This window comes from Sparus aurata, chromosome 9 (assembly GCF_900880675.1).
Source record: "Sparus aurata chromosome 9, fSpaAur1.1, whole genome shotgun sequence".
Taxonomy (NCBI): Eukaryota; Metazoa; Chordata; class Actinopteri; order Spariformes; family Sparidae; genus Sparus; species Sparus aurata.
The window spans coordinates 11,384,726-11,397,407 of record NC_044195.1 but is presented as its reverse complement, the minus strand read 5'-3'; the positions used below and the strand labels follow the sequence as shown (position 1 = coordinate 11,397,407).

The 12,682-nt window shown below is 39.9% G+C and overlaps 1 protein-coding gene across 1 annotated transcript; it reads left to right on the top strand.

Moving 5' to 3' along the window:
- The first annotated feature begins 237 nt into the window (after positions 1-237).
- On the top strand, positions 238-4,729 carry dnajc15 (DnaJ (Hsp40) homolog, subfamily C, member 15). Its single transcript, XM_030428609.1, has 6 exons — positions 238-389; positions 2,548-2,599; positions 2,825-2,898; positions 3,328-3,404; positions 3,543-3,613; positions 4,166-4,729. Exons 1-6 carry the CDS (start codon positions 282-284, stop codon positions 4,234-4,236), a joined length of 453 nt encoding a protein of 150 aa, XP_030284469.1. The 5' UTR covers positions 238-281; the 3' UTR covers positions 4,237-4,729.
- The last annotated feature ends 7,953 nt before the right edge of the window (positions 4,730-12,682 follow it).

Sequence of the window (12,682 nt, the reverse complement as noted above, 5' to 3'; positions counted from 1 at the left end):
TGCTTATAAGAACAATTGAAATTGAAACATACATCTGAGAAGTTCTAAAACAAAACTATATAATGGATGCTGTGTAGGCCTGAGAGCATCACTGTCTTTTTAAATGTATTTTGTAACATTTCACATACTTCTTTAGTCTGATCCACACTCCACACCTGTTGGTGGCAGTAAAGCGCAGATTCGTTGTTTTGTTATCCACCAATGAAACGTGAAGAAGGTCCTCACAGGGGCGGGGTCTGTAGGTCCATGGGCGGGGCTTTGACAGTCGTCACTGAGGCAACATGGCGAACGCCGGAGGAATGACCGTGGACGGAGGAGACATGATGCGATATGCTGAATACTCTCCAAAAACAACGGCGAGGAGTGGCGCGGAGATAGACAGGCGGCTGGTGAGTTTCTGTTTCCACACTGAGGACCTCTGAGGAGTCGGTGAAACTGAAGCAGTCCGGCTTTTACCTGTAGAGACTGTCGGGTTAGCTCAGTGACCGCGACGGCATTACGTCTTGCATCAGGTGCAGGAGCTAACGGTCAACGTTTAGTTACGTAGCTGGAGGACGTTTAAGCCGCACGCGTCACTGAACCACACCGTCACACATGTGAAGCTAAGAGGCTGCTGTTGTCCGCAGTTTTAGATTAAGGTCAGACTATTATTATTATCACTACATAATCTCTGGATGATCAGCCTGGCACCACAGCCTTTAAAATGACCAATGACTCAAACTCCTCTGGAAACTTGTTAATGAATTAGATGTATCACTCTGTATTTCTCTTGGATGTCAATTCAAATTATGTAGCAGGTAAAACAGATCGCCACTTCTTATTACATAATACCTGTAACGTTACTGACAGCCAGTGAGCACCGTGTGACATTGGGTACAAAACACATCTGACATCAAGCCATGTTCTGCTTCAGTTCACCATTGTGGATGTAGTTTCACCACCTCTGAGAGAGCTACAGTCACAAGAATCTGAGTCGACTGGAGTAGAAATATCTTTTAGAACTCTGATCAGGAGTTGACTATTTTAGGCTCATTATATAGAAGTTTATACTAGACTCTACTTTGAGGCGCTGCACAAATCATACTGACAACTCATTTTGAAGTAACACGATCAGGTGTTGATCAAATAAGTCACAAAGCATAAGTGTGGCACATTATGAAGTAATTGCTGAGCTCAAAAATGGGATCTGCTATGTTTCGATCAGTACGTTTTTTAAATGCACATATTTCACATCTCAAGTCTTCACAGTTAGATTCCTTCATAAAGGCCACTCATTGTGTTACAGTTCTGAGCAGAGATCCCAGGGTTACTCACTGAGCGTATGAGCAGATAAACCCAGAGTGAAAATGTTTATTATTATCTAAGTAGCCGGCCATCATCTTACCTATTGACTCATGGACACACTGTTTTCTACTTGAGCAATTCTTCTTACTGAACAACAACCAGTAACTAACGTACTGATATTAACAGCCACTGATTAGTGGAGACTGGCTCGCTGCTCTCTCTACAATGGAAAACGTATTTAGACTAGGGGTGTGCCAAAATATCGATACTGCGATATACCGCGATATTTCGTCTTGAGGTACGTTATCGATACACTGGTGCCAAATATCGATATTAAAAAAATCCATCCATCCATCCATCCATTATCGTCCGCTTATCCGGGGCCGGGTCGCGGGGGCAGCGGCCTGAGCAGGGACACCCAGACTTCCCTCTCCCCGGACACTGCCTCCAGCTCCTCCGGGAGGATCCCAAGGCGTTCCCAGGCCAGCTGAGTGACATAGTCACACCAGCGTGTCCTGGGTCTTCCTCGGGGTCTCCTCCCGGCGGGACATGCCAGGAATACCTCCCGAGGGAGGCGTCCCGGGGGCATCCAGCTCTTCACCCTATCTCTAAGGGAGCGCCCTGCCACCCTGCGGAGGAAACTCATTTCGGCCGCTTGTATCCGGGATCTTATTCTTTCGGTCATGACCCAAAGTTCATGGCCAGGATAAGGATTTTTTAATAAAAAAAATGTAAAAAAAAATAAAATATGTTTTTTTTTTTTTTTTTTCGGCCCACCACCACAACCCCTCTTCGGAGGACAGCTTTATCTTTATTCAAACGTAGGTATACAACCAAATAAAAAAATAAAAAATGGTTTAAGTAGCTCTGAAACCCACACATATAGATATTTAATGATAGTTGTAGTCAGTGTGTGTGTTAAGAAGAGACACTGAGCAATATACTCTTTGTTTACTTGGCTGTCATTCATGTGAAATTGATTGACAATGTTTTGTAATTCCTGTGAAATGGATTCAGTGCAGTCAATAAATTCTTCAGTGACACAGATGTCGTGATGTATCGTGGATGAAATTTCTTGCAATATATCGATTATCGCAGAATCGCTGTATCGTGATATTATCGCTATCGTGGGCAAAATATTATGATAGTATCGTATCGCGAGGTACCTGGTGATACCCAGCCCTAATTTGGACGTACTGAAGCTGCCTGTCAAATCTTCTTTGTTATGTGTAGTAACTGCTGCATGTCTTGTTCTGGTGACAGGGAGGGACTCTGATTGCAGTCGGTCTTGGTGTGGCTGCTGCAGGTTTTGCAGGTAAGAAAGGTTTGATATAAGAACAGTAATTTGATAATAATCAAGACAGTACATGTCAACTATTCCTTTTTCAGTCGTTTGCTTACTATCACATTGTGATACAATGCGATTGTTATTTCTACATTAACTTTGCTTAAATACGAAAGTTTCCTTTACAGTTTGCTTTGCGTTATGTTGCACCCTTGTCATTTAGAAATGTCATTCATGCATGTGTTTGATCCACAGGCCGATATGCATTCCAGCTGTGGAAGCCTCTTGGACAAGTCTTCTCTGAGACTGTGAAGAAGATGCCCTCATCAGTGAGTTAAATGATTAACCTCCTATACATTCCCTTTGATGTTCATATACCATCCTGTTCTACCATCACACACTGTATTTCCGACTAATTATTGTGTCCCTTATTGTTAAGTGTGTTGTATCTTTTGCCTTTTAACATGTGTTCGTCTTCAGAATATTAACCAGGTGAAACAAAAATGTCTTGATGTTGACAATAAAATGGATTCAGATCCAACCTAACTTGAGCTTAAACTACTGCAGCATCAAATAGCTAGAACTCATCTGAAAAATGTCTGTTATTGCCATATGCAGGTTTTATCAGGTATCTGTATGACAACTGTACTGTCATACTGTGCATGCAGCCTTTTTTATAAACTAACAAATAAAATTTAGCCCGTCCTCAGATTGAGACGACTGAAGATCAATGCTGTAATCCTCCTCTGTCACCACAGGCTTTCTCGTCATATTACAAAGGAGGATTTGAGCAGAAGATGTCCAAACGAGAGGCCAGCCTAATTCTAGGCATCAGGTAATAGAATGTGTTGTAGTTAAAATTGCTTCAGTGTTATGTGTTAACTTATTGGCAGAGCACTTAAATATGTGTCTCTCACTGCTCAGAGGAGAGCAATAGTTGCTGACATGGATGCATCATTTGTTTTATCTCCAGCCCAGTCACCACAAAGGGCAAGGTGCGGGAGGCACATCGAAGGATCATGGTCCTGAACCATCCAGATAAAGGTAAGTTATAACTCAGACCCTCAAAGTGATGAAGCGTTACTACATTTATATAATCTGTGAAATGGACCTGTATAAAATCACATATTCTGCTGTCTGTGCTCAATCTGATCACTCATGTTGATGTTCATTCATAGTTTGTGTATCTGATGGTGACAAGTGAGCTTTATATGTTCTAATGAATTTGGTATATTGATGATGACAGTTTTGCAAGCCATGTTGTTTATTTTCTAATAATTTGCTTGTGTTTGTCACATGTAGGTCTTCATTTAAGAAACCAACAGTATGAATGACATTAGGATTACCCAATACAATATAACACCCATTAGCAATAAACAATTTGCAACCCATATGGGACATTATATATGACATATACATTGGGGGAAAAATCAAGTCAGTAGTCTAGGTTTTGTACCGGGAGAAGACATGTCATCAGAGAGGGAGCGTGTATTTACTATTTGTTTTAAAAGAATGTTCTTTTGGTTTTACATGATGGTCAAGTGCTCAAGGACTGATCACAGAATTAGACTAAAATTTATTTTCATGTGTGTGCAGGCGGATCACCGTATCTCGCCGCAAAGATCAACGAGGCCAAAGACCTTCTGGATAAGGATATCCGACGATGACGTGCACTGTTATTGACACATGAAAGACTTCCATCACCTTGTGCATGATCTCGGCTCTGTAGTACAGGTCCATTAATATCAACACCTAACCCAGGCAGCCACTAAGACTCCTGGAGTGTTGCAGACATTATCATTAACTTCCTAACAAGGTTACTTATCTTTGACATGAGTTGTCCACATTGTTAATATATGATATCAATGTCAATGGATGAAGGTTACTGCCTTGAAATGACTGGCCGTCATTTTGGATATGAGTTTAGGTGTTATGATTGAGGGCACAGGTGGGTAAAGTTGTAGAGTCGACATCATTCGTAGCTGTTCTTCGCTGCTTTGTATTCGCTATGTAAGAAATATTATGTGTACAAATGTCAGCATATAAGGTATCATGTAATGATGTAATCTATTTAAGGAATAATTTAAAAAAGAAAATCAGATATCGTGTTAATGTGGAAGGGGTGGAAATCATTTTTAAATAAATCCATTTGAAAAGCTATACAGTGGTCGTGTTTGTATAAGACTGAGTGACAGTGGCTGGATGTGTGCAGGTCAACAGAAACATACATGAACCAGGTTTACCCAATAAAGTAGTTAGTACTGAAAGCAGGTTCTTGGCTTTCTTCTCTTCATTTTATTTTTTTTTTGTCCCTTTTTCTCCACTCTTCCTGACATCAATTTGTGTTGGCCTTATTGTGATTTAAGATTAATGAGTTGCTGGACCTGCTGCAGCTGAATGACTGGGAGCAGAAGTCCTTAATCAACTTCCCGTCTATAATCAATCATCTCAGAGCTTTGGTAACTCGATACAATCTCCTTGAGTGTTAGAGGAGTTGTAATATCGTCTTTAGCGATGCAGCTTTTTTTTTTCTGAGCACTTGAAGGACTTTGTCCATGTTTGCATAACAATAAAGCCTCTGAACAAACTGCAGAAAGCTCTAAATGAACGTTAAGGTGTGTAACTGATACTAGGATTCCTGAATTTACTCTGGTCCATCTACAGTAAACAGTCGTTTCATGTTTATGCCACTAGATGGAGTCATTGACAAGTGAAGCACGTGGAGCTGTAAACTGCACATTGCACAGAATAAGAATAAAGAAAATGTTTTGATAAAGAGAATAATGAATTTATTGTGTTGAGCTGGAAGTTAGCAATATATTCAATATCATGTTTGTGTGTTTGTGTATATTTGTTCTTGTTTGTGTCTTATTTGCTCATACTTGTATTTGCAGGATTGTTTTATTTATACCTGCTCCTGTTACACTTTACTTGTGTTTTGCTGTTGCATCACTTACATCTGTCGTATGCTCTCATTTATATTTGCTTAGATCTTTTTGTCTGCTCTTCTACTTTTATATGTTTGTGATTTATTTCTTGATATTTGAGCTTGATACGTGTTTGTGTTTGTGTTTTCTCTTTGTGCTTGTATCTCCGTGTGTGTACAGGTGTACTTTGTGACCCTTGTGGACCCTCGACATGATTAGGGGTCCAGCAGGAGCCTCGAGGCAGGGAGCAGTAGCCCGAGGAGCTGATGGAGTCCTGAGCCTGGAGCTGGTTTCTATTGTCCACGGTAATTGGATTTGGTCTGGGAGGAGAGATGGCAGCCAGTGAGAGGCTGCGATCATTAGGTGTGAATGAGACGTGTGGTGCCAGGGCTGAACGCACACATACACACACACACACACACATTTTATTGTGATTGGAGTATTGTGCTGTTCAATGGACGTAGGATACACACACACACACACACACACACACGTGCACACTAATCTGAAAATTCTGTTTTCACGTCACACACCTTTCTGCCCATTATGTGTTTTCAGATCATTTTCTTACAGCTCACCTTCACACTGACACATTAAAACAAACAGGCCAACAGCGACATCTCCTCCCCTTCATCTCTACAGTGATCTGTCATGAGAACACAGACAAACACACAGAACAGATGCTTCACCTCCAGTTAAGACAGACTTACTGTACTTTTTTGAATGAAACCCTGTTCCCCAGCAGGCTTCAATACAAGGTATGACTCAGATTACCATACGAAAGTTCGTCCTCTAACAGAGTTAGTTTCAGGCTTAATCCAAAAGTTGTCTTTTGTTTTGTGTTTTATTCCATTTTGTGTCCGACGTCAGATTCCCACAGTGGGCACAGCCTTGGCCCGATGTAAATACCTTAGTCTTCTGTCCTCTGTCTCTTCACTTTTCTGTGATGGGATTCTGGGAGATTACAACTCTGTTTCACCTGTGTGAGTTCACAGGTAGGTCGTTGGGTTTTTTTTGTACAGTGGCTGAAGGAGTTCAATGCAGTGCATTTTAAAGTGGACTCCACCGATGCATCAAAGTGTGTTTATGCGTCCTGGGATGTACCACGGTGTTTGTGAAATGTGAACAAGGTCTTTCAAATACACAGGCCTCTTGTGGTTAAAGAGCAAACTGTGTGAAGTCTGATAAATGTCCTCAAGTGACGTCACTTCAATCAGAGTCGGTTTGCGGCTGAAGGCTACAAGTTTGCAATCTGGCAAATAAATAAAACGTCTATCCCCTTCACAACAAAACACAAGCACATATAATATGTATATATACCATAACACATTAATGACTATTAATATCTAATAATAACAAGTATAGCATAGTATTAAATAATTCCGTCCTATTCATTTCTTTGTGAATTTTAGTTGTTAAATGCTTGGGTCAGTTTTTGTTCTGTGTTGTCCTACATCTGATTGTGTTACAGATGTTGTGTGATAATGACGAATGTGTTTCTTAATTTGTTTTGTGTGTTTTTTTTTTTTTTTTTTACATATATTATGTTTCTAAATTTGACCTATTTATTGGGAGTAGTTGAGATGTCTGTGTCTGTGACATCTCAGCATACACCTACACTAACAGAATGGAAGAAACAAGCACAGACTTACTGATTATGCTGCAGATGCGCAGATAAGACAATCATGTTTTAATGAGACACGAAGTTGCCCAGACATTTACTACTCTGATGCTGTGTTATCTTTCCACCATGAGAACTTATCACCCAGCTTTTCTGTCTGGAATGTTGCTGTTGAATGTTGCACTTGTTACTTTTGGAAAGTTTAGCCCAGCTGAGTGTGAGATGTCCTCCTGGTCGACTAAGATCAGCCGTCTCATTAATAAACAGTGCACACGCACTAAATGAGTCCTGGAAGAGGCGCGCAACAATTCTCACGAAAAATAAGTGCGCACTGGCGATTGCGCCGTTGTAGCCCACACACACACGCTGCTTTCTCCAGTCAGCTGTTAATCAAGAAAGTGTGGACATAAAGTCAGTGACTCGAGTCGTTACACTTCATATGGTAACTTTCTGATGCAGGCCACGTTCACCGTAACTTAATTTAAATACATCATGTTTGCGTAGCAAACTTCCACTTTCAAATGATATCGGAGGGCGATGGATGACACTGATCGTCGAGGACAGCGTGCATTCGAGTTTGCAATATGTGCTTTGTAACCTCCAGCTGATCACCTCACTCTTCGCGCCAGAAAGCTCTTTTTTTCTCTCCTCATCTTCGTCTCGTTGTGGCCATGATTCACTGCATCATCAGCGGCTCAGCTCCACTCACATCCAGGACGCACTGTGCACTGAGCTGAAAGTGTGTGTGTGGAGAGGGCGGTGTGTGAGGCGGATCCACGTGCGCGCGTTTCCAGGTTGATTTAGTGTTTATGAAAGGAAACTGCGCACCGCTGGCCTTAACCCATCCTTTGGCGTACGTGCACTTCCTCACTTGTTTGTCTACAGAAATTTAGTGTGTAGTTTAATAAATGAGGCGCGTGATTTTCCTCTGGTGCCAGTATAAAATAAGTAATAATAATTTGTACTCATATAATAGATGCAACTGTGAGCATAACAGCCTCACAAGGAAGGGGTTTTCAATAAAGGACATTTTCATAGTTTATCATAGTCTGTCTTGAAAAGTAGGCTAACTGTTAGGTGCTTTAATGGACTTAGAAACAGGCTTCTTCTTGCATCGCAAAATGTCCTCTACTCTGAAGAGATCAAGTTTGCAGAAAAAGGAGTCTGCAGATTGAAAATCATTTACACACTGAAACTGCATTCAGTCCAGGAGGGATCATATGGGGGCCAGTGTGTACAGGAGGAATAGATAGAGCAAGTAAAACAACAACAACAACAACAACAACAACAATCGTAATAATAATAATAATGAAAATAATAATAATAATAATAATCATAATAATAATAATAAAACATTTATTTCATATAGTACCTTTCAAGGTACTCAAAGACACTTTACAGGTTAAAAGGAGAATAATAAGAACAACACACTAAAAACACAAAGAGAGAGACAGAAGCAATACTTTGAAAGCAGTTTTAAGAAGGTGAGTGTTCTGCAGGTTGTGAGGTCAGTACAGTCTCTGGCGTGTTGGTGGAGGGAGTTCCAAAGGGGGAGTGCAGCTACAGAGGGGGCTCTGTCACCCCAGGTTCAATACAATAGATAACTACTCTTTAATGATGGGCTTTAAAGTGCAAAATGTATCCATGCAGTAATAAGAGCAGCACTTTTTTCTCATACCTAAACAACTAAATAGAGCACCACACTGAGTTGTGTCAAAGTGCCTCTTCAGTTCGTACAAAGGTTTCCAACAGCAGAGAAACTGACGTGTCAGTTGTACTGTTGCACTCTTTTTGTATCTCCGCAGCACTGTGGATGCATAAAGCAGCAGTAAACATGTTGCATTAGAGCAGAGCACATTATTTGCATATTAAAAATGTACCTGTGTGTGTGTGTGTGTGTGCGTGCGTGCGTGCGTGTGTGTGCGCAAGAAAATGTTCTGAACACACATGTACGCGCGTTGTTTCCATGGGAACCAAGCAGCCAGTCTGCTCTTCAATAGCTGGTGAGTGAGTCGAGGTAGATGGCTATTGTGTTTTGTGCGTTTGGGGGGTCGGGTTGGCGGTTCGAGAGGGGTTGGGGAGGGGGCAATATTATGCAGCGCACTAGACAGATGAAAGCACTGCACATCCTTAAATCTAATCATAATTTAGTCATCACTAGAAGATGTTATGATCAAAATAAAGAAGGAAATAGGCGAGGCTGACAGGACAGAGAGAGACCTGAGTGCACGAGTCAAGGGAAGGGGGATGTGAGATTGCTGTTAGATGGGAAATGATGGAGCCTCACGGACAGAGATGGTCTTATTCTTAAAGCTGATGCTTATTTGTTGCATCAGTCCCCATATCCAGACACAGGCACTTAGCCTAAAAGGATTCCTCAGGCTGAGACGCAGCCACGCTTCCACAAAGACAGTGAACTATGAGTCTTTACCGTCAATGCCAAGACTTTCATTCACGCCTTTTAAAATTTAAATGTCTGTAAATCAAATACAATCCAACATTTGAATGAAACTTTCTCTATTAAACAAAACTGTTTTCTGTCCTCACTGAGAGCAGAACAGGATTTTTCAATTTAGAAATGCTTTGTTGAAGAGAAGGAGACAAGGAAACACTGGATGACATTCATTTTTTCATTAATTAGCTTTTTCTGCACATATTCTCACAGTGAGCACATTTTGAAATGAAAAAGAAAAGTAAAATAGGAAGATCACTGAAATCTACCAATTCATACCTGAGCCATTATTACTCTGCAACAAGAGAGTAACATAGTTAGAGCCCGGCCTTCCTCTCCTTCACTGGGGGGAACTTTAGAAACACATTCAGACAAAGAGCATTCAGAGAACGGATGAGAAGAGGAGGAGGCCCGACCCGGTTCTCCTCAAACGAGCTTTGGAAAGCTGATGATGATATTTCTGGATCGGAGCCACTGATAAAGTAGTCTTTCGTGCTGATATTTGGAATGATCAGTTCGAATTCTTAATTGGTTTTTTGTTTTGTGTTTACATTTTTATATATTTTTTTAGCATTTTCATTAAATCCATCATGCCTCTGAACCAGAATGCATTAAATATCATGGAGCAAATGTATCAATTAAAGCAAGAGCAGTATCAATATTTTATAATAACGTGTGTTGTATAGTATTACATTATTTAATCCTAAACATTCCACTGTTAATTTCAATGTCCAAGGCTGTTTTTGTCAACTGTTTGTTATCTATCTTTTTTTGGTTCCGTGAAACTAGTTCAAAATGTTTCTGGAACTGTTGTCAACAAGTCATCAGGACTAAACCTGCTAATCTGTTCTTCATTGACAGTGAGCTGGATCATGACAATGACATTTTGGGTGACTTAGTTTTCAAATCCAATAAGAGGTAAGAGAGGCAAATGAATAAAGAGCATCAGGAATTGCAACAGATGAGAGGACAGAACATCAGAGGTAGACATCTGACATCTGCGTGGACCACATAGTGATTTCTGAAACAGGCTTTAATAGCAGCTCTACCTATAATAAAGTTAGTTTAACTGCCACAGTTTGCAGCCATTATCGTAGCAGGAAGAGATGCCATTCTGAGAAGATCACTAAACAGTTAAAAGTCATCTCTACTTCATGACCTTTACGGAGACATACATGTATATTGTGAAATAATGTGGGAACCCTCACAATGTTTTTGAATTACAACGCATGTTCATGGGAGTGATGCTGCATCACTTATAACATACTCACAAGGTCTGAAATGCTGAACCCTCTTGAACTAGTCTTTCGAAATAGATGTTCTGATCTTCTCTCCTCATTTCCTGACAGACAGACAGAACAGTTAAACCTTTGGTTGTGCAGTGTGTGAATAAGAAAGACAAGTATGCAGGATATATCGAGGATAATGACAGAAAATGTCTGACTTGCGTAGATAGCAATATCCATTGGTCCACTTGCGATGTCGCCAAAGTGGGACTGGCTTTTTGTTATGTGGCTGAGTGTCACGTGAATGATGGAGACCGGGTGAGAAAGAGGGATAAGACAGATTGCCTGGAAAACACCAGCAATGCCCGGGTTGTGCTCATGGTAGTGCTCCACAAACTACCACTGTTTCTTTATCACCACATGAACTAACAGATGTTACAGAGGTGTAATTTACAATCCACTGTAAAACAATCTATGAACACTGTAAAATTAAGCCTTCTCCTACGTGTTAAAAACGTACGTTTAAAATCTTAATATTTACAATATTAATGCGGGAATAATACAAATCACAGAAATATGTATTTAATCAAGAATGATTAAAATTTCATCCCCAAAACTAAATAGTGCACCCTTAAGTTTGACAAGCAAAGATAAGGAGATTCCACTTTACTCCTTAAGGATTTCTTACAGTGAATGTCTAAAATATTACTCTCATCATCTAGGAAAAACCTGGATGAAATGAAAAGGTTTTTTTTATTTGTCATGTGTGCTTTTCTTTCTTTCTTTCTTTCTTTCTTTCTTTCTTTCTTTCTTTCTTTCTTTCTTTCTTTCTTTTCTGGGAATAACATTCTCAGGAAAAAAATATTGAAAATGAAAAAAAGAAACATGTAACATGACCTCATGGTTTTAAAGCATAGTTATAAGTTTTAACAGGGGTGAAAGTATCATATTAGAATTACTCAGATTACTGTAATTAAAGGTGCTATTTGAAATTCAATATTTCTTGAGTCTCATTCCCAACTCGTCAAACAATGATGCTGTGGGTTTCCCAATTCATCAAAAACTGACGCTTTTGGATGGCGGGACATGTTGGCCGCCATCCAAGAGCATCACTATTTGTACATTATACACCAAATGGGACGTTTACAACCCTGATGTACGGAGAACAAACCAAAAAACTCTGCAGCCAGCCAGGGTTTGGAGAGGTGGCAATGACCACTGAGCAGAACAGCATAGGAGTTGTGAGTAAACTGTACAAAAGTTTTAGTGAAACAGATACCTCTTGAATTGAATATCTGCTATCTATTATGCAATAAACAGCAACGATTAAAATGTAACTAATACTCTGGGTAGTGTTTGAGAAGAATAATTTGTAATTTGATTATTTTAAGAGCCTACCAGTAGTTTTACTTGTAATAAAGTAATATTTCAGTAATTAAGTTGTAGCTGCTTGTATTTGAGTAACGACTGTCAATAGTATTTCCACCACTGAGTTTAATAACTATTAGTGTTAGTGGTTAAAGGTGCAATATGGAAGAATTGGCCACCTGTCAAATTTGTTCTCAAAATAAACAAGGGCAGCATATCAACAGAATAACAGCCAACAGCTGCAGTTAGCCGGCTAGCTTGGTATCCTCACATTCTTTTGTAAAGTTTAATCTGTATTGTTTTCAACTAAAATTCTTACATATTGCAACTTTAATCAAAATAAATTTCTGTATTTAGTCATATGCATTATATTTTTATCCTGTCTCATAAGGGCTTGAATTATGTTCTGACTGGTGTTTGTAAAACATGAATAACCTTGTGTATGTAACTACATATCGTGTCTAATACACGTCATTTAAGTCTGTAGTGTAATATCCAAACGATACACGGAACCTTTGT

What these genes read in the sequence shown, in the direction of transcription:
- dnajc15 (XM_030428609.1), top strand. Translation starts at nt 282, where the DNA reads ATGGCGAACGCCGGAGGAATGACCGTGGACGGAGGAGACATGATGCGA. An exon ending in TGAAGAAGATGCCCTCATCA is followed by an intron (nt 2,899 to 3,327) that starts GTGAGTTAAATG and finishes CTGTCACCACAG; the next exon opens with GCTTTCTCGTCATATTACAA. An exon ending in CCTGAACCATCCAGATAAAG is followed by an intron (nt 3,614 to 4,165) that starts GTAAGTTATAAC and finishes ATGTGTGTGCAG; the next exon opens with GCGGATCACCGTATCTCGCC.